This window comes from Acartia tonsa, chromosome 1 (genome assembly GCF_053477335.1).
Source record: "Acartia tonsa isolate MP-2025a chromosome 1, ASM5347733v1, whole genome shotgun sequence".
NCBI lineage: Eukaryota > Metazoa > Arthropoda > Copepoda > Calanoida > Acartiidae > Acartia > Acartia tonsa.
Window position 1 is genome coordinate 46,629,985 of NC_137260.1, and position 19,596 is coordinate 46,649,580.

At 32.9% G+C, this 19,596-nt stretch overlaps 2 protein-coding genes across 4 annotated transcripts; one reads left to right on the top strand and one right to left on the bottom strand.

The window, feature by feature from the left end:
* Positions 1-281: 281 nt before the first annotated feature.
* On the top strand, positions 282-14,737 carry LOC145322012 (uncharacterized). 3 transcript variants are annotated; one of them, XR_013880487.1, is made up of 6 exons: positions 282-404; positions 9,669-9,732; positions 10,395-10,481; positions 11,894-12,236; positions 13,737-14,146; positions 14,316-14,737. XR_013880487.1 is itself a non-coding variant. In XM_080163746.1 (5 exons), the coding sequence occupies exons 1-5, from the start codon at positions 292-294 to the stop codon at positions 13,925-13,927; spliced, it is 798 nt and encodes a 265-aa protein (XP_080019872.1). In that variant the 5' UTR covers positions 282-291; the 3' UTR covers positions 13,928-14,737. The 3 variants fall into 3 exon arrangements, 1 of the variants encoding a protein (XP_080019872.1); XR_013880489.1 differs by having other exon boundaries at positions 13,737-14,135; XM_080163746.1 differs by having other exon boundaries at positions 13,737-14,737.
* Positions 14,738-16,036: 1,299 nt separating this feature from the next.
* Positions 16,037-18,556, bottom strand: LOC145304464 (uncharacterized). Its single transcript, XM_080146703.1, has 3 exons — positions 18,316-18,556; positions 17,375-17,565; positions 16,037-16,976 (listed from the first exon to the last, which is right to left on the bottom strand). The coding sequence occupies exons 1-3, from the start codon at positions 18,529-18,531 to the stop codon at positions 16,091-16,093; spliced, it is 1,293 nt and encodes a 430-aa protein (XP_080002829.1). The 5' UTR covers positions 18,532-18,556; the 3' UTR covers positions 16,037-16,090.
* Between the last annotated feature and the right edge of the window lie 1,040 nt (positions 18,557-19,596).

Here is a 19,596-nt window from a genome sequence, read left to right on the forward strand (position 1 = left end):
CTGTCAATGGGGGGCAACACATAGTAGGAGCGATTTCGCTTGGATGGTTGATGTTGGTAGCCTCCCAAAAATATCTATAAACCTTACCAGGATTTATCAGAATCTATCCTTTAAACTAGAATCATATCGGTTCAGAGGTGAGCGAGATCCTTCGGCATAAACAAACAAACAGTTAGACATTATAAGGATTTATGGCTTGCATATTATGTGATTGATTTAATTAATGATTAACCTAATTTAGTTGATAATTAGTTTGAAACCAATAATTATATTTTTTCAGAGTTAATAAAAATGTCAGTGATAGGATCTGACGGACTAGTGATCCCGCGTAAACTGCGTAATCCCTGCATAGAATCCCCTGCCAAGAGGGAAATCAACCAACAGATCAAATGGAATGCCAAAGCGTAAGTCTTATTAATAAATTCGTAGCTGCTTTACATAACTGCTTTGTTGGTCAGTACGTCGATTGTGTGCAGCATAAAACTCTTATATCAATTTGTTTAAAATCTACAGATAAATTGCTTTAAGGCTTTGAATTCTTTTTGTCTTCATATCAATCTATCCTTTTAAATAAACTATTAGGTGTTTTATGTCTGTCTCTTCAATTTATAAATTCAAGTATCTGGAAGGTTTTAGGCTATCCCCCACCCCCAATTCGAATACAGAGCCTATAAATGTTAGGGGCGCGTCGTCTAGTTCAGTTGAACAGGAATAGATTTGACAATTGATCCCCAAATTTGTAATCTGTAAGAAAGAAGTGACTTTAGGAAACAAGATAGGATTAGAAGAATGATACAGAAAAACTATAATTCCATCAAATTGGGATGATATCAGAAATTTGCTTAGGTGTTCTTTTCAAATAACAAGTTGAACATCCCTTGAGGCTTTGTTTGGGGGTGGGCTGACCCCCCAATTAATGCAGATATCTAAAACAAAATTACCCCTTTTGTATATTGGTCATTGGTAGAAAAGTTTGGCAAATACTAGTTTAAACCAACCATCAAGATACAAAAATGAGACAAGGATGTTTATAAAACTTTGGGTGCCAGTGTATTCCCCCCCCCCCCTCTTTGCCTCGCTGCATAGATTGAGTCTCCGTTCTTTAAGCCTTATTAGATATAGTATATTGACTGTTCAAAAACTCGCCAAAAATAAAATTGGAGGAATGAAAAGGGGGTGAATTGAGGGGGCTATGAAAAGGCTTAAATATGATGAATTTGAAAACTTCAAAAATTTGTTCTTCACCCTTGACACTTGGATAATGAACAAATTATTTCCTAGACTTTTGGTGTTACAACAAAACAGAATTATTTTTGTTTTATAATGTTTACAATTTAAATTTTCAGAATAGTTTATTACAAAAAAAAAATATCTTGAATTTCTCTTTAAGTATGGTAAAAATGCCATTAAGAAGGCAACAAACAGTTGAAGTGAAAAAAATATTATACAGTTCCTTATTTTATGTGGTTTTTGTAGCATCTACTTTTTAAATTGAAACTGTTTTTATTAGATATTAGAATATTTATATCAAGAAAAAATAATGCTTTGAACTGAACATACATATAATATTTTTGCTAAATATTAAAACATGCAATTTTTTTGTAGAAACCCCAAAATTGCAACAATTTTCTAATTGTTGTGTAGATATTGTATTGAGGGATTGGGATATATATTTAAAAACTATTTAAATATTATGTTTTGGTGATTTCGTTCTAAAGCACTGATACACAGGGAGGGAGGGGACAATGGGCTGTTGATTACACTACTCCCCAAAGTTTTATAATAAAGTTTTCTTATTTGTTGTCATAACAACTTTGGGAACTTTTATTAAATTTTGATTGGTTGGTTCATTAAGTTGAGTGTCCAAACATTTCAACCACTAATTGTAATCTGCAGAAGGGGTAATTTTAAGTAACCTCATTATACATCAATTTAGCCTTGACTGAATAAAAATAAACTTTAAAAAAGGGAGGGTTGTTTTTTACCATACACTAACCCCTGTGGGGACCCTTACTGTGTAGGGCTATCCAGTGCCCAATCTAACCTAACCCAACCTGACCAAAAAAACAAAAAAACTAACATACTTTATTTTCAATTCATTTCAAATGAAAGGGGGGGGGGGAAGAGTTACAGGGTACTTTGTGTGTAAGCTCCTATGTTTTCTGTAATTTTGATTATTATTGTAATTCCTTAATTGGTATACATTCTAATTTGTTCTTGTACTTGAAACTTTTATGAAGAAGAATAGAATTCTCTCTTAATGATCAAATGATTTAAAATATTAAAATGTCAAACAAATCTGTCTCTGTTAGAGTTGTGTGTATGTTGAAGAACAAAACATTTTAATACCTAGAATTTGGTTGACAATAAAACACAAATATTTTAAATTATTATTAGATTAATATTAAGAATCCTCTAGTTTTGTACAAAATTTGTAGAATTCTTCAACCCCCTTTTAAACCAGATCAAGGAGGTGTAATACAAGCAACAAGTGGGGTGGTTACACCCCCTTTCATAATCAAAGTAAAACAAGCGACTATTGATTGGTAGATTTTTTTTTCACGTCCTCCTAAGGAAGGATATAGGGGATTGCGTTTAGGGATTAAACACCTAAGTGGACCCCTTTGGGTACACCCCCCCCCTCCCCTTTGCACGCTTTTGCTTGAAACCTTGTCATTTATGCCACAGAAAATTATCATGTCAAGAAAAAGCTCCATATAAAAGCCTATAAATTTAAAATTTTTATTACGCCCTGATTAAAGAATTGAGGAAACGTGTTGATTTTAAAGTCACGAATTTCAGGTCTATTTCAAAATACGTTTTTGATAGCTATGTCACATCAAAACATTATAGAACTTTACTTTACTTTTTAAAGTAATGCCTTCTTATGAGAAAACTTTTTGACTCCTAGGTTGATCTATTTAGACAATGTTGTTCTAGACCAAACCCAATAAAACATTTAATTCATAATTATCTGAAAAGCTTTTTTCCCGCACAAACTTTGTCTAAACAAGTCCGATCCTATAAAATTTCTTAGGCTAGCCCATGAGTTAGAATTTCTTAGTCTTACAAAGATATAAAGGAAAATGTAAGACTCTGGAAGCCCAAAAATCCAAGGCTAGTCTTAGAAATTTTATTTAGTTTTTTGCCCAATTCAAGTGATCTTTGTTTACTTCATTAACAATTATACAATTTAATTTGAATTTATTTTTTATTTTAAGACATTGGCTGAGAAATTAACTAATCAATCAAAATCCATCATAATTCCCCAAAGTGTAGAGCTAACTAATAAGAAAACGTTATCATAAAACTTTGGGGACAAGTGTAATTCCCACTAGTACAATCTTTGTTTACTTCATTAACATTTATACAATTTGATTTGAATTTTTTATTTTATTTTAAGACATTGCATGGCTGAGAAATTAACTAATCAATCAAAATCCATCATAATTCCCCAAAGTGTAGAGCTAACTAAGAAGATAAGAAAACGTTATCATAAAACTTTGGGGACTAGTGTAATAGCCCTTTGTCCACCCCTCTCTCTCTGACTCTCCAGAATTGTATAAAAATAAGATAATAAGGATATATCTAGTTAGATATATAAGTTTTCCGGAATTTTAAAGTTAGGGGGAGATTTGAAATCTGCATCAAATCTTGAGGATTTTTTATAAAATTCGTTTTTTCTATAATTCTTTATCTAAAAGCGGAAATGCAATTTAAGTTAATTAATTTTGGCATCTGTGATTGTTGGATTTAAAAAATCTGCGCTCTGATTGGATGGCGTACATCATTCAACCAATTAGAGCGCAGGTAGTTTAAAATCCACCTATCCTATTGGTCAAAATTAATTAACTTAAAATGCATTTCCGCTTTTAGATAAAGAATTTTACAAAAAACGAATTTTATAAAAAATCCTTAAAATTTGATGCAGATTTCAAATCTCCCCCTAACATTAAAATTCCGGAAAACTTATATATCTTAATATCTAGTATGTTTTGTCGCTCTAATACATCTCTATTGTTGACATAGACCTAGAACTTCCTTTTACAGTATTTCTTTACAGGCAGGGAGGAAACATCACACTGATTATTACAATAGTCCCCAAAGTTTTATGAAAATGTTTTCTTAGTCGTTGGCTTAACGATTTTGGGACTTTTATTGAATTTCGATTAGTTAGTTCATTAAGTTGAGTGTCCAAACGTTTCAAGCACTAATTGTAAATAATCTACAGAAGAAATAATTTTATATATCATCATTGGGAATGTACATCAGTTTATAGGCCATTGTCTTATCCCTTTGGATCCATGATTATTTTATCACCATAAAAACACATAACTTCTTATTTTGGTGATCATAACCTAAAAATTCACAAGTTCAGACAAATAAGCCCATAAATATATCTCGAGGTTTCGTGATTGTCACAGACCTAATTCAAAATCCACATCCTTTCTTATTTTTCCCCTCATGGTTTCACAAACCCCTGGTTCATTGCTCTGCACATCATTGTGTATTTGCATAAATCCATGAGACAAACAGACCAATGATTCAGGTTGTAGAGTATCCTCCCTTTTAAAAACACAAAAACATTAAAAATTTTGTAAACAATGCCTACTTCTAGCATAATGTGAAACACACTTTTAACCCGAAGCAGTTTAGGTTGCACTTTGTTAGTGAGAAAATATTATGGATTTCAAATCAAAGAGGTAGGGAAGAGTAACCAGGTCAAAAATTAGCTTAACAAAAAAAAATTAGAGGAATGTAGTAAGGTTAAACTTTCTTTTAAAAGGATGGCTAGGACCTTTTTGATATCTTTGAAACCCTTACTTTTCATTTTCAGTAGAAAAGTCAATTTTCATTTATATGAATATCTCTTTCATTCCGGAAAAAAATGAATTGTGCCCCCGCTTTTACCATAAAAATAATCTGAATTTTTCCTGCAAATTGATAAAATGTGTTTTTATGGTTGCCTCATGGCAAATTTTGCCTACACTTTTTTGTTATAATTGGACTGTATATGCATTTTAAATAGCAAAATTTTCTTTTTATTTATGTTTTAAACAATTCTTGGTCAGTCTTGTAAGCTTCATACTTAAGATGACTATAGCCGGTAAATTGATGTATATCCCCAATAATGTTGCACAAAATTACCCCTTCTGTCGATTAAAATCAGTGGTTGAAACGCTTGAACACAACAAATCCAAATTCACTAAAGTCTCCAAAGTTGTTAAACCAACGAATGAGAAAACGTTATTATAAAACTTTGGGGACTAGCGTAATAAACAGCCTATTGTCCCCTCTTTCTCTGCTCATTTTATCTGCAACTTTTGAATAAAAAAAGCTTTTATTCTATTCCTCAATTTTAAATGTGACCATTATAAATACAGCTACTCTGTAAACTATTATTTCATACAATATAAGATTGTTTGAATCATCAGAATGATTTATTCGTAAATATTTGCTAAATGTAAATATATAATTCATTAAGGTCCGGTGGATTAGAACCGGTTCTCAGCCATACTGAAAAACTGTTTAAAGCATAGTCTTTATCCAGTTTTCTACGAATATAAAAATGTTCTATCCTATGATTAAGTTTTAATATTAAAATTGTACATTTTATATCCGTGGAAATCTGTTTAAAATAAGATGCGAGAAATAACTATTATCTTTCTTTTGGTGTTATGGCTATATATATGAATTATTTATATTCAAGTAATTTTTTATTCTCAATGATGAAAACTTCTAACATATAGATCATTGTCCTAACTGAACAATTTTTCTTGTCTACATAAATAATCCCATATAAAACCTATCTCAGTAGAGTAATCAATTTTTCATTGTCCATAATTGATTTTAAAAATTGAAAAAGTTGCTTTTACCGTTTAGCTAATAGCCCCCCCCCCGCATCTTGACAAATTATTAGAAACAAAGAATCTGAAAGCCATTAATCTTTCCACTTGATTTCATCAAATAATTACCACATCATGTCTGAGATATATCACAAAAAATTGTCTAAATATTGATTTTTAATTGATTTAATATTTTGAAAATTAGAAGCACTTAAATTCCTTTGTTTAATTGTGTCGCATCTAGGCAGTAATTACTGGTTGTTCAAATTACTATTGATCAAAATCGTAAAAAAATCATCTAGTCAAAATTATTAAACTCTTATTGATGGCTTTGCTACCAGCCTCGAGGGACTAAGCCTCCGAGGTACCATCTATACTAAGAAAGTTGACATGGAATCTGTAGGGCTTAAGTGGCGTTTAAATTTTTTTTGACTTTGGTGATGCATATTAATGGCTTTAACAGTACCAAGCCCTTTTATCTCCACAGGGGGAGCATAGGCCGCTGGCAATTTGTCAGTGTTTCTGTAACAATGAGGTTTTTTTTATGGATATGGGATAGGGTTGTCAGCTCTAAGCCCTATGATTGCGGTGTAGAGTGTCCATTTGAATATCAGACAAACAACCCTTTGATTGCAAGACCTTTGTCTGAGAAGTCCTAACTGCGCATGGTAGGGAGTTGCGCCTGTTTTGGGCCAAGGCATTCCCCCGCCTCTTAACTATTCATGTTGCGCATCTAACATAGCAGCAGTAGGAACCATTTTAAACGTCTTTAGTTATGACGCGGTGTTGGACCGAGATTCGAACCTATCACCTTCCCGACGACGAGCCGATGCGCTACGTGTTGAGCCACGGTCGCTGGTCTTTAATTAATGGCTTTAAGATTTTTTTATTTTTGTAATATGCCACTTTTAGGTAAACTTCAAGTTCTTTAAAATTTAAAATTTTATATTAAGATGATTATTAACTACTACGATTACTTTCTAAGAGTCTCAATTTTTTATAAGATATTTAATGGAAGAGTTAGGATTTTACCTGAAATTTACCTGTCTGGCAACGTTAAATTTTTTAACACATTTGGGTTTTTTATGCCCCTTATATTTATTGCAACTTTTGTTACCTTTAATAAAAAAGGTCTTTTTGAATTTGAATTATGTATCATAATTTCTTTTATTCAAAAAAAGTCCATAATTATCAAGATTTGACTGTTTCATGAAATCAAGTGGCGTTAAATTTTACTTGTGATAATCGTTCATTCAAAGATTAGAAAAAATCCGAAGAAAAAATTGTAAACAAAGTAAGATGGCAATTATAAAAGTTGGGTTTCTATACACTAAATTGTATAGCTTGTATAGTTTATTTTAATAGTTATATACAAAACTGTTAAACTTTTTTTTTACATATCTAACAGCTAAAGCCATGGGAGTAAAGAGGGATATAAGGTGTACACCTAGAGCTAGTGGGTGTACCACCCCCCAACTCATATACTTTGCATGCTACTATTAAGAGGTTAGGTTAAACAACTGATGTTTAAAAATGTACTAAACTACATACAAATTTTCATTAGATTCCTGACTTTTCAATCAAAAGTTGCTGGTGTTTAATAAATGTACTAGAAGAATGGATGTAGAATGCGTGGATATTGTGACAGATTCTCTCATACTCTCATACTCAAATGTTATACTATATTGACTTTGCCCCATCCTCTTCCCTAACTATGGAGGACTATATTAGCATCCTAAATGGAAGACACAAATTCCCATGTCACAATATCCACATATTCTGCATCCGTTATTAGAAGTTCAGCTTTCCGAATCTATTTGTCAGGCGATAATATCTACTCATGGGAAAATGTTTTGTCAAGTGGTTTTACAATCTAGTAAAATGAGCAAAATATAGCGCTTCATTTCTTATCTTCCTGATATATAACGTAGTAAGGTAGCCTCCCAAATAACTCAAAGTAATTCTATTCTTGGCTATTATATATTAATGTTATGGGATGGTTTTAGGCTATTTATCTGCCTTCTTTTTACTCCTTTGACTACAGTATGTAGCCGTTCAAGCAGACGGAAATGCCCCCAAATAGTATCTTTTGATCTAATCAAGCATTGCTTATGATTTTATAACACCTTTTATTTGTCTCAAAACCCTAACTGTTCATGGTAATTATTTAAGCCTGATTATGGGCAAAGTTATTTCACTATTATTATGCCCTCTAGTATGACATAGAGATATTACTAACGTCTGTAGTTTTGACGTTGGTTAGGGCAAAATCCGAACCTATTACTCGTGCAAACTTTGCACTGAAATTAATTTATAGTTATAGAAAATATTTCTTGATAGCTGTTTGCAATGCACAACTTTCTTTCTTGTTATGTTTGTGTTGTGGCTTAACAGAGGAGTCATTAGCAAAAATTTTAAGTGATTAAGATCATAAAATCACTCATAATTAAACATAGAATGTTAAACATCAGAATTTTATCAACTTTCTTTTTAAACAAGGATGGCAACATCCATAAAAGCGGTAGGACAAAAGGGCATTAACACTGTATGGTGTCAGAACTGAATAATCAGAATATAAATGTATAAGGTCGAAGCAAAATTGTAAGTAAATTTGTTGAAAAATTGTTTGATGAAGGATAATGTTTAAGGACAAACTTACATTTTTAGGACTTGATTAGAGTTGCTTCGCGTATAATATTGTACTTTGTTGTCTCAGGAATCAGTATACTAAAAATCAGATCAATCGGATAATTCGATCATATAAAAATTTGCTGTTAAAAAAGAGAAAAAATCAACATGTTGAAAATGGACATACGGACATTCTGGTACGATTATAGAGTTGCTACCCTTTCTAAATCGTACCTAACTACTACAGGATCACCATGCAAAGTTTCAAATAGATAGGATAATTCTAGCATGTCTAAATTACCGAAAAAAGCTATCCGTTCCAGACTGACGGACGTACAGACAGACGGACGGACCCTAATTATAGAAAAACTTCGCTTTTAAAAAGACAATTGTGTTATTTTTACAAAAGTAGTTGCTTATATTATTTCAGCTACGCTTGATAAGAACATGATTGTTCTTTTTAACGTGCAATAGATTTAGTTGTATTATATTATTTAAATTAGTTTGATGAAATTATAAATGCAAAGCCTAAAATCATTCTGGATATTAAATATCATCTTATTTTAGGCTTATATTTCTATAGATATACAAATGAGCAAAAGAGTCTGTATTCTTAAGGGTTAACAAATACATCTTTCAATAAAATCTGTTTCATATTGGGGACTTTTCGTATGAAGGTTTATTACTGTGGGATGATCTTATTACATAGTATTTTTTTAGTATGTCCGTTGAGATTACGCTAACAGCTGTACCGATTGAGTTTTTCATATTATTAAAGATTCACATGTGTCCCAGGATGGTTTTAGGCTTTATTATTTTTATATTTAAGCCTTGGAGTTGTTTTAGGCTATTTTTCTTCTTTCCTTACACATTACAGTAAAACACCAGAGGGGGAAGGGGTTAAATAACTGTATGTCCCCATCCCAAGGACCTTGTGCAGACTCTCAAGTTGATCTTTGAAAATCAACCAATTGTGTCGGGAATATTAACACAGCCAAGTATCAGAAAACAATTTGCTAAAAGACGAAAAAGGTCCTAGGAAAAGGGGGGCAGGTAGTTATCTGTCTATACATCTATACTATATATCTGTTCCTTACCCTTCGAATACAGAGCTCCAACTATCTAACCCTATCCTTGGGCATATTTGAGTAACTTTTCAATACTTTGTGTTTTATCCTTTATGTTTATTTTCAGTGGTGTGAATGTGCTGACTAAGACAGAGCTGGAACGGGCTCTGGACCGACAAAGAAGGCTACAGGTAAAAATAAAAAATAGTTTAGAATGTAATCTTTTATTTTAAATCCGTGATTTTAAAACTTGTGTTTAAAAATGGGACAAGCATTGTAAAGGGCTGGAATAGCACAATAATTAGTTTATGTATTGGCTGTCTTATATTATATCAGTTTTTAGATTAGTTTAAATTTTAGCAAAAAGCCAAGGTTTCGTGATTATAACTGCTTATAAAAAATTTTATATTTTCCAACACGGCTCCGAGAGTCTGAATTTGATTAGCTTCCGCCGTATGAAAACAGGTTTTAAAAGGTATCGTATGGTCTTACAGAATTCATTCTCTAATTGTAACGTTTTCTATCTACGGACAACTGCCTATACTACCATAATAAGGGTATATATTCTTGGATTAATTTAAAAATAAGAGGACGTTTCCTGTCCTTTACAGTGAGCTTCATATAGGTCCATTGTAGGTTTTTACCTATTTGGTGGGAGGGTACCTCAACCCGATCGAGAGAAAACATTCCTAAAAGAAAAACCTCCCAAAACTTTGTTTGCTTTTTTATTTTTAAATCTTTAATCGGAAGTGGGGGCTTCTATTAACCCTTCTTCCTATCAAGTACTCCTAGAGGCCCCCAGGGACGAACTGCCAGCGAAAAATAAAATAAACAATATAAATCTGTAAACAAGGTTGAGAAGGAGAGAGCTGGACAGAAGGTTGAAGAAGAAACACCTTTTGATAAAGCTTTGAAGGAGAGGGCCAGAAGACTTGAACAGGTACTAAATTAATTTTCAACCCGCAGTCGTGGCTCAACACACCACGCATCCGCTCATCGTCGTGAAGGTGATAGGTTCGAATCTCTGACCAACACCGCATCATAACTAAAGACTTTAAAAATGGTTCCTACTCCTGCTATGCTAGGACATAAATAGTAAGAGTATGGGGAATGCCTTGGCCCATAAATATGACTCATTACCATGTACAGTTAGGACTTCTCAGACAAGACAAAGGTCGTGCTATCAAAGGGTTGGTTGTCTGTTGGATGTTAGAGTATCGCATGAACACAGTAATAGTGTCTGACTGATTATGACGTAACAAAAAAAATTAGCCAATGAGAGGCCGTTATTGACCAACGGTAAAATTTATAGTGGCCTCTCATTGGCTAATTTTTTTGTTACGTCATAATGAGTCAGACACTATTACTGTGTTCGTATCGCATGCTATTATAAGCGGATGATGCTTGGGATTCTCTAGATGATCACTTGATAATCGAAAGAGAATTCCGCCCTTACAGAGTAAGGTATATTTCTTTTTACCTGGCCACACTGACAGACATGTTAACTACCCATAATTGTAATTTATTTCTAACCGATGTGGGGTCTTTTTTTTGTCTGATTTGATAAGCTTTGCTATTATTAATGTTGTTACCCTTGGTAATATTACATGCAATTTAAAATATGATGTAAATCTTGAACTTTTAAAAAGCTTTCAGCTAATATATAATTAATGACACGAGATATTAAATTTTAAAACATAAAAAATATTAAATAAACTGTAACCGACTTATAATTACTTGGATGTTGCACCAAATTTCAATTTGCACTAATAAAGGTACTCCAAGCAGGCTGAAATAACGATAGTCCAAACCCCTTTACCCAATCCCTTCCTCTACTAATGGATGAAAAACTGACAAATAAATGAGGTCCATATTAGCAACCTAAATTAACTAATTTACCCCTGTCAATATATCCACATATTCTAAATCCATTTAAACTGCATTGTCAGATTATTATATCTTTGCATCATAATTTTTATCAATTGATACATAAATCAAATAAATATCAATTTTATTTTCAAAGATAATGAATTTTAAATTATTCAGCAATACATAATATTGCAAAAAGTGTTTTTTCAAATTCTTACATAACAGTAACTGGATGTGTGCCTGTCTGTGTTTACACCTAAAGATCTCTATGAAAAAATATGGTTTTCCTTTACTGTAAAGCTTATCAAAGGGTCTTTGAACTGAAACTCAAATTCAGCTGACCTTAATTCCTGTTTTTTGTCCGAAATCTTAGGTTTGGTAGTTAATCAGGTTTTTATTTTTAGAACTGGAATTCATCTAATGGATATGAATCTTATTCTCCTCCGTAATGAACAATTTTTTTTATTATGAATTATTTTTCAGCTTGAAGCCGGAGGATATACAGACACCAGCCGAGATCCTTCCCCAGAACCTTCCTCCCAATCAGTGGCCATCAAATCAAACATGTTCAAGCCTGCAGCCCCCTCCAGGTCCCCGGAGACGAGGCTGTCCTCCAGCAACCTCAACCTTTCTGGCAGCCACAGGTCACCAACACAGGACGGCTCTGCTGCTGTGGTCAGATCCAAATCTCCGGCTACCCTGGGCTTCGGTAATAATAATAAGGCGACACATTTGACTCCAACTTTTATTAACAACAACAACACAAGGATGGATAAAGATTTGGAGACAAGATTGAGAGGAGTTAAATTAAACCAAAATGGATCAGGTAAGAGTTATTTATCGAATCATTTGTTAGACAGCTTTCCGCGGATATTAAAATGATAGATTTTAACCCTTACAGATCGGGGGGGGGGGGGTCATATTGACCCCCCCCTCTATTTTTTCAATGTCATTTTTTTGTAGGTAAGATAGAGAGTTGTGACTTCATGACTTTTTAAGTTTAGTAATTATACGTCGGCAAGAGTTGATTTTATTAGGATATTTGGTCTGTGTCGGTCGTGGTGTCCGGTCAAAGTCGGTTGGGTAGCACCAAAATTAAAAAAAAATTCTAAATAAATCTTAATTTCTACATTATGACTTTGTATATAAGGTAGAAACCTAAAATTTTTTTGGTGAATGAGAAAAGTGGTGTTATGACCGTTTGACCGCACCCTGACCGACTTTATGACCGATTTTTGTCCGGCTTTTACTACAGACATATATCATTAATATCGTGGCTTCTATTACAGCTAGAGACCTATAATTTTTTTTGGTAAATCCTTGAGCAATAATTAACAGATAAAAATATTAATTGGCGCCGCCAACCGCCGTTTTACCGCCGTAACCGCCGAAATGGCGGTTTCCGTTATTTGCCGTTTTTTGGCGATGATCCGATAAAGTAATTTTTTTGTTATGAAAAATAAAAAGTCCTAAAATTTGGTCATCAAGGCTGCAAAATTGGCCGCTCTACAGCTGTTTTAAAATTTAGCGGCTGGCCGCTAAAAAGCGGCTATGGAGCGGCCTGATCGCTATGACTAGAAAAAGTAATTTTCTCTAAAGATACACATGAACCACCAGAAAAAATTTTTACGTCTTTATCTGTAACAGAAGCCGAGATAGAGGGCGGGGGTCAATATGACCCCCCCCCGATCTATTAAGGTGGGAATAGGGGCCCGATCTGTAAGGGTTAAGAATAAATAACAGTTTTGTAAGCACAGAGGGGCTGAAGACCCGGTCTAACAAAACTGGTATTAATTTCATGATTTTTTTAATATTCACGAAAAATTGACTAATTTGATGCTATACATGATTTTTCAGTATGTATAAGAATCGGTTCTAATTTAGCGGATATTAATCGGTTTCTAAGCCATAATGGAAATAAAGTTTGAAATATTGCTCACTTAAGATTACTTCTTGGTAGATATTTATAGTTTTCAAGCCATTTTTTATTGCATTTTTATGTTTTCCACAAGCTCCGTTAGATTTGTATGTCTGAACATAAAAAGATAGGGATCATATGAAGGAAATGAAGTCATTCCTAAAAAGGACAGAAATTCCCTTCCAAAAAGGACAGAAATCATCTTCCTTTTTCTCAGATATCTCAAATATGGACAAAAAATCACTCTCCTTTTTCTCAATATCTGAAAAAGAGGATAAAATTCACCTTCCTAAATCTCACTTAATTAAAGATAGTTTTCTTTTTCATTTCAAAAGGCCTTTTACGAAGACTAATCATGTATATCTGGATTTATTTGTACCTAAAACTAATGTATAAATGAATGTTTAGACGATGGTTTGAAACAAGTGAGTCCTCGTCATAATTCTACCCGAGCTATCAACAGCAACACCATGTCTCCTCGAGCTATCAACAGCTGTGGTAACAGCAGCAGTGGAACCAGCAGCAAAAGTAGCAGCCCGGAGCCAGAGCTGCTTAAAGTTTTTGCCCAGATTCGCAAAGATGATCATGAATTCTCATAAATATCTTATTTCTTAAAATTTAATCTGCATTTCAATTATAAATTATATATTATAATATTAAAAGACAAAATCTGTTAAATCTCGTTATTATCATTAACCATTTTCCTAATTGTAAAGAAAATTCGAATTGCTTCAAAGAAGCTATCATAGTATTTAACTTACTGAACCTATTTAAAATTACTGAAAAATCAAATTGACCATTATAAATGTAGAAACAGCGTATAGTGTGCAATAAAAATGACGTCATACATTATAAATGACCAATGAAAGGCCAGTATACATTGTAATTGATTAATAATAAAATGTACATATATTGGCTCATCATTTGTCATTTGTATTGTATGACGTCATTTTTTATTGGACACTATACGCTGTTTCATAAATGTAGATTTCTCTAAAATCCATTATTTTAGAAATTATTCTTACAGTATAATGTCTGTATCATTAGCGGCTAGATTTAAAAATATTAACTGTTATTAAATGTACAAAACATTAAATATATTAAAATGTTTAAAATAGAAAAATATAGAACCCTGTCCTGTTAAAAGTACAACTTAAAAATCAATTAACAAAAAAATAATTTTTCATTAGATTTTCAAAGGGCATATATGTATTTATTTATCCTAAAAGAAACATTTTTTTTTGCCAAAGCACTTTTTAATTTCATTATATTAAATTATTATATGTTGCCTTGTTTTATAGTGATATATATTTTTTCTTAATGATTTTATGTCCGTGACAATTTTCAGATGTGCTGTAAAATTATCATATGTAATATGTATAGCATTAAATAAATCATTCATAGATTAACTGGAATTTTGATTTTAACTTTTTTTTTTGCTTTATTATTCAACCAATTTGTGGCGTGCATGGTTTTTGACACCCCCCTTAAACCAAAATCAAGGGGGAGTAGGTGGGTGTGAGATTAAGGGAGGGGTGATGTAATGAATACATCCCACTGTATGTCCATCATACTATTATAATCAACGTAATCAAAAGTCAAATAATAGTTTGTTAATAGGTAAATTAACGCGCGAAATGCGCAAATTTTTGTACACTCTTTCTTTTACTGTTTTACTTGACACCCCTTTTTCGGTATAGGTTGGTTTATCAGGGGGTAATTTTTCCTTGGGGGTTGGATATACCCCACTTTTGCACGCCCTGTATCCAATTTTTTTCTTTCATAAAAAGGAGTTTTTGTTGGAGTAAATGTTACATAAGTATAACCGGATTTTCACAAATTTTATGAAAGTTTTTTATGTCATTGTTTAAAATGCTACTATGAAATTTCTCTATTTTGTGTTACTGTTTTTACATAAAGATGGATAGCATGATTTCATCAATTAAAATTTCTGTTACAATTTCAAGGATTTTACACAATTGATAAGGGTAAAATAAAAAAAAACTTTCAAAATGCAAATGCAATGTCACAAGAATAAAATTATTCATAATTAATAAATCATTTATACTTTCAATGTTCAATTTGTCATGTTTGACTTGGTTTTAAGCCGAGATTTAAAACATATCACATACCAATAAATGATGTGTATAACCCGACGAAGACCAAAATACATAACTTTTGCACCACTTTTGACGTCATATTTTCCATCTCTTTTTTTATGGGTTTTCTTTTCCATTTCTCCTCTCATCTTCCTCATTATATGACGTCACAGGAATCATAAGTGACACAAAAGTTATGTATTTTGGTCTTCGTCTATAACTCAATTACCTGGCCCAAGTGGTACTTTTTTCGCCTTTTAGCAAATTGCTTTCTGTTCTTGGCTGTGTCTACTGCCTATATTGGCTGATATTCAAAAATTGACATTAAAAGTCTGCACAAAGTTCCAACCGGCCCCTAGAGTTAAATATTAGCTCGTGCCACCTCTATTCTTTTACTTGAATTACCCCCCCCCCCCCCCCCAAAGAAAAATATCTTTAAATCTTTTTTTAAAACTAAAAAAAGTTAGTATGTCGAATCCCCCCCCCCCCATCCACTTCTTCAATTGCCCCCAGAGGCCTCTAGGGGGCATAGTAACATTATTTTGATTTTTTTTTATATTTATGCATTTCTGTAGCGTGCATGGTAAACGTAATGAACAAAAAAAATTTTATGAAAATTTATTTAAATCTATAACAATAAAGTTTACAATCACATAGATAAATTTACGAGCTGCTATCACTTCGTCTAGAATGGTCACCATTGAAATTCATAAGTCTATGATTTAGGACAAATCTTTCAAAACTTAATGGAACAGAATTAGTAGAGTCAAGAATACTAATCCCTGACTCTATAGTCACATCAGGTCCTCCAACTCGAATTATTGAAGATTTTTTGTTTCTATTGTAATAATCACTTGCGGAATAAAGTCTTAATAATATTATCAACATTATTAATGATACAACTAAAGCTGTAAGCACAAGAGCTAATGAAATGGTAGCTGGAATTCCAGTAGGTGATGGGTTTAGTGGCTGTAAATATGAAACAACTGCTTTATTCCAAAATTCTTCAACATTAGAAATCTCCCAAATGATGGGATCAACTAATAATTCATCCACTGAAGATAGAATATGGACGAGCAAATGATTTTCACAGCGAACTACAACTTCTGTTTTGTTTGTATAGATAATCCCTTGTTCTGTGTCGTTACAGTTCCAGTGAATTTTCAGCGGATGTGCCCCCGGGGCGCTGTCTGGGTTTTCAATTAGATTCCAATTAATTTTCAATAATCTGATGTCTGCACTCACAAACAATGGAGACACATCAACCCAGGATTTTGATTCATTTCTTTCATTTAAATTTTCATTATTTTTTATAATATTTTGCTCCACGTTATATTGACAACTTCCAGAAATACGGATTTTATTTCTGTACACCTGGATGCTAGATTCTGGTTGTACAGGAACCTGCAGGAGGACCAGCTCTTCCAGGTTGGCAAGGATGGAGTCTGCTAGCGGGTTGATGGCCCTGTTGGACTGGAGGATCTGGAACCAGGGGCTGGCACTGCTGTGGCGGCCTAGCACCAAGTTTACACTCGCGTTCAACTCAGATCTGAAAGAAGAAAATTTGTTGTTCAATAAAAACTTGAATAAATTGTTGTGTCTAAATTAGTCATTATTTAAATAAGCAGCAATAACAGAACTTAATTTTGATGATTTACATTTTTATAATTGTAACAACAAAATTTAAGTATGTAATAAATAATCATTTTAATTTTAATCTAGTTGTAGGGGTGCTTTCCCTCAAAATGCCTTTTGAGCACTGAGAACACTAAGCCTAAGCAATACAGAGTTTATACCAGCAGCACATTAACCCTTACCTTACCTTACCTAAAGTGATAGGTAAAGAAATCCCCCCCCCCCCCATCCAGTTTTTAATTTATTTAGAAAATTAGGAAATGAATCAACTAGGCTTTTTGAGGAAAAATACAAATAACTGGTATTATTTACCTTGGTAAAACAACATTACAACCGTGCAGCAATTCTTTACTAAAACCATGATCCCAATATTTTCTCTGGTTAACAGATTCCTTGTTGATTTCCTGGGCCTTAACCTCGCTACCCTGGATGTTGAAATGGTTACAGGCGGCTCTGCAGCCAACCTGGCAGAGAGTTTCGTCGTGGCAGAGGTCGCTCCAGTCCTGTTAATTAAAATATTATTATTGTTTTAGAAGCAAATCTTTTCTACTGCATTCAGGATCTATCTTTACGTCCATCTTAAACAGTTAGCTTTAATAAATTATTAAGATTGATCAAAATCGCCCCACTAACTCTTAAAAAATACATCTCTCTTTTTTGACCAAAACTGTTCAAGTGATAACAGTCATATTTCCTTTTTTGGTAAATTGGACAATGAAATAATGTTTTAATTATAGAATCTCATTAATGTCCTAAAATGTCAGTATTTACACTCTTTATTATTCAAGCAATTTGTTTTTTTGTCTGTCTGATTTGTTAGCCTTTTTAGATGTAAATAATGATTTTCAGATACATTTCATCCAGATCTTCAGATCAAAATGAAAACTTTAACTTCAATTTTTTTATTCGCTTAAATGTGATAAAAACGCCTAATGATGTTCTACGCTAGACCTTTTAACTTTCTCCTATAGAAAAGTTTTTCTTTGTGTGTTTTAACTATAAAGAAAAAGAATATTATTATTTTCTCTATGGTTTTAACAAAGTTTATAAATGCATTCAAAAGGAAAGAATAATAGTTATTTATCGCATAGTATTATTATTAGTTTTATGATTGTACAATGTACATTTTTATGTTTGTAGAAAATTGGATATAATACGTTGCGATACATGATTTTTCAGTATGGCTTAGTATAGGTTCTAACACAACGGATATTAATCGGTTTTAACGTTATCTAATTTGCAAAACTTTCTACCTGAACATTTGAATTAAGAAGGGAACAAGTATCCCAGCAGGCTCGGAAGGTGCGTGGCACTGTGAACTCTAGGCAGTGAGTTCGACACTCGGCCGTTTCTAGTGATTGATTCAGATAGGGGCCAAGCTCCTCGAGTTTCATTACTTCCCCACTTTCAACATTTAAGGAAAATAGCAGTAATAGCAATAATTTCATTTTGTTAGATTTATTTAACATTATTCACTGAAGTATTAAAATAAACTAAGCCAATATAATCTAATACATAAGAACCAAAATGACCGTCGGACCTAATATTAATAAAAAACCTCCCATACATATGAAAATCCCTCTCCCCCAAATCTATGGATCTATACCTGACCCCCCCCCCTCTATAACATTTCGCACTTGGACTTGTGGCGCAATTGTGAGGTGATTGTCTCGAGTTAGGTTTCCTTGCTCGTTTAGCTTAATATGAATTTTTTAACACGATGCTTTTCTAAAATTTTGGTCCGTCCGTCGGTCAATATCAGATAATACAGGCGTTTTAAGATTGACTTAGTAATTTCAAACCTTGTACAAAAATTTTCGTGTTAAATATATAGTTGTAATCTGGATAGCGTATAACAACTCTAAAATCGTTACCAATAAGTTGATTCATTTTCAGTATTCTTATTTATGATAGACTGATGTTTAAAAAAAATCACTGTTTACCAAAGATCGCATCCAGCATTGGTCCGTCAGTCTGTGTATTTGTGTTGAAAAGCTTCGTGATTTTCTATCAATAAATACTAAATTAGTACATATTTCCTCTCTTTCTGGTGCTCTATAACCGACTACTCTGTTTTTACATTCATGGTTTTATGATTATTTAGGTTCTTATGGATGTTTTCATCATTGTTATTGTTAATTTAATAGTTCTTAAGAATTATAATCTTTGTCTGACTTTCGATGTACACTGAGTCGGAGGCACAGACGATAGAATATGGGAGTTGCAAAGTAGCTCCGCTCCTAAAAACTACGTATTGCATACCTTTCCTCTATTTTTTAATTGGTGACGAACTTGATTTTTGTCAACCTTAATTAAAATAGAAAATTTATTTTTTGGCTTGGGTTGGCATTTTGGAGGGGATGTGTGGATTCTTTAGGGGAGATGGAGGGGAAGGGGGGGGGGGTGATCCTGAAGGGGCGGGACTGAGAAATGAAAGATTATAAAATTTTATTTTCTATCTGATCTTATGAGTATATGTTTTTATAATCATATCAAAGAAGCCGATTTTATTGGTTTTCATAAATTTTATCCAT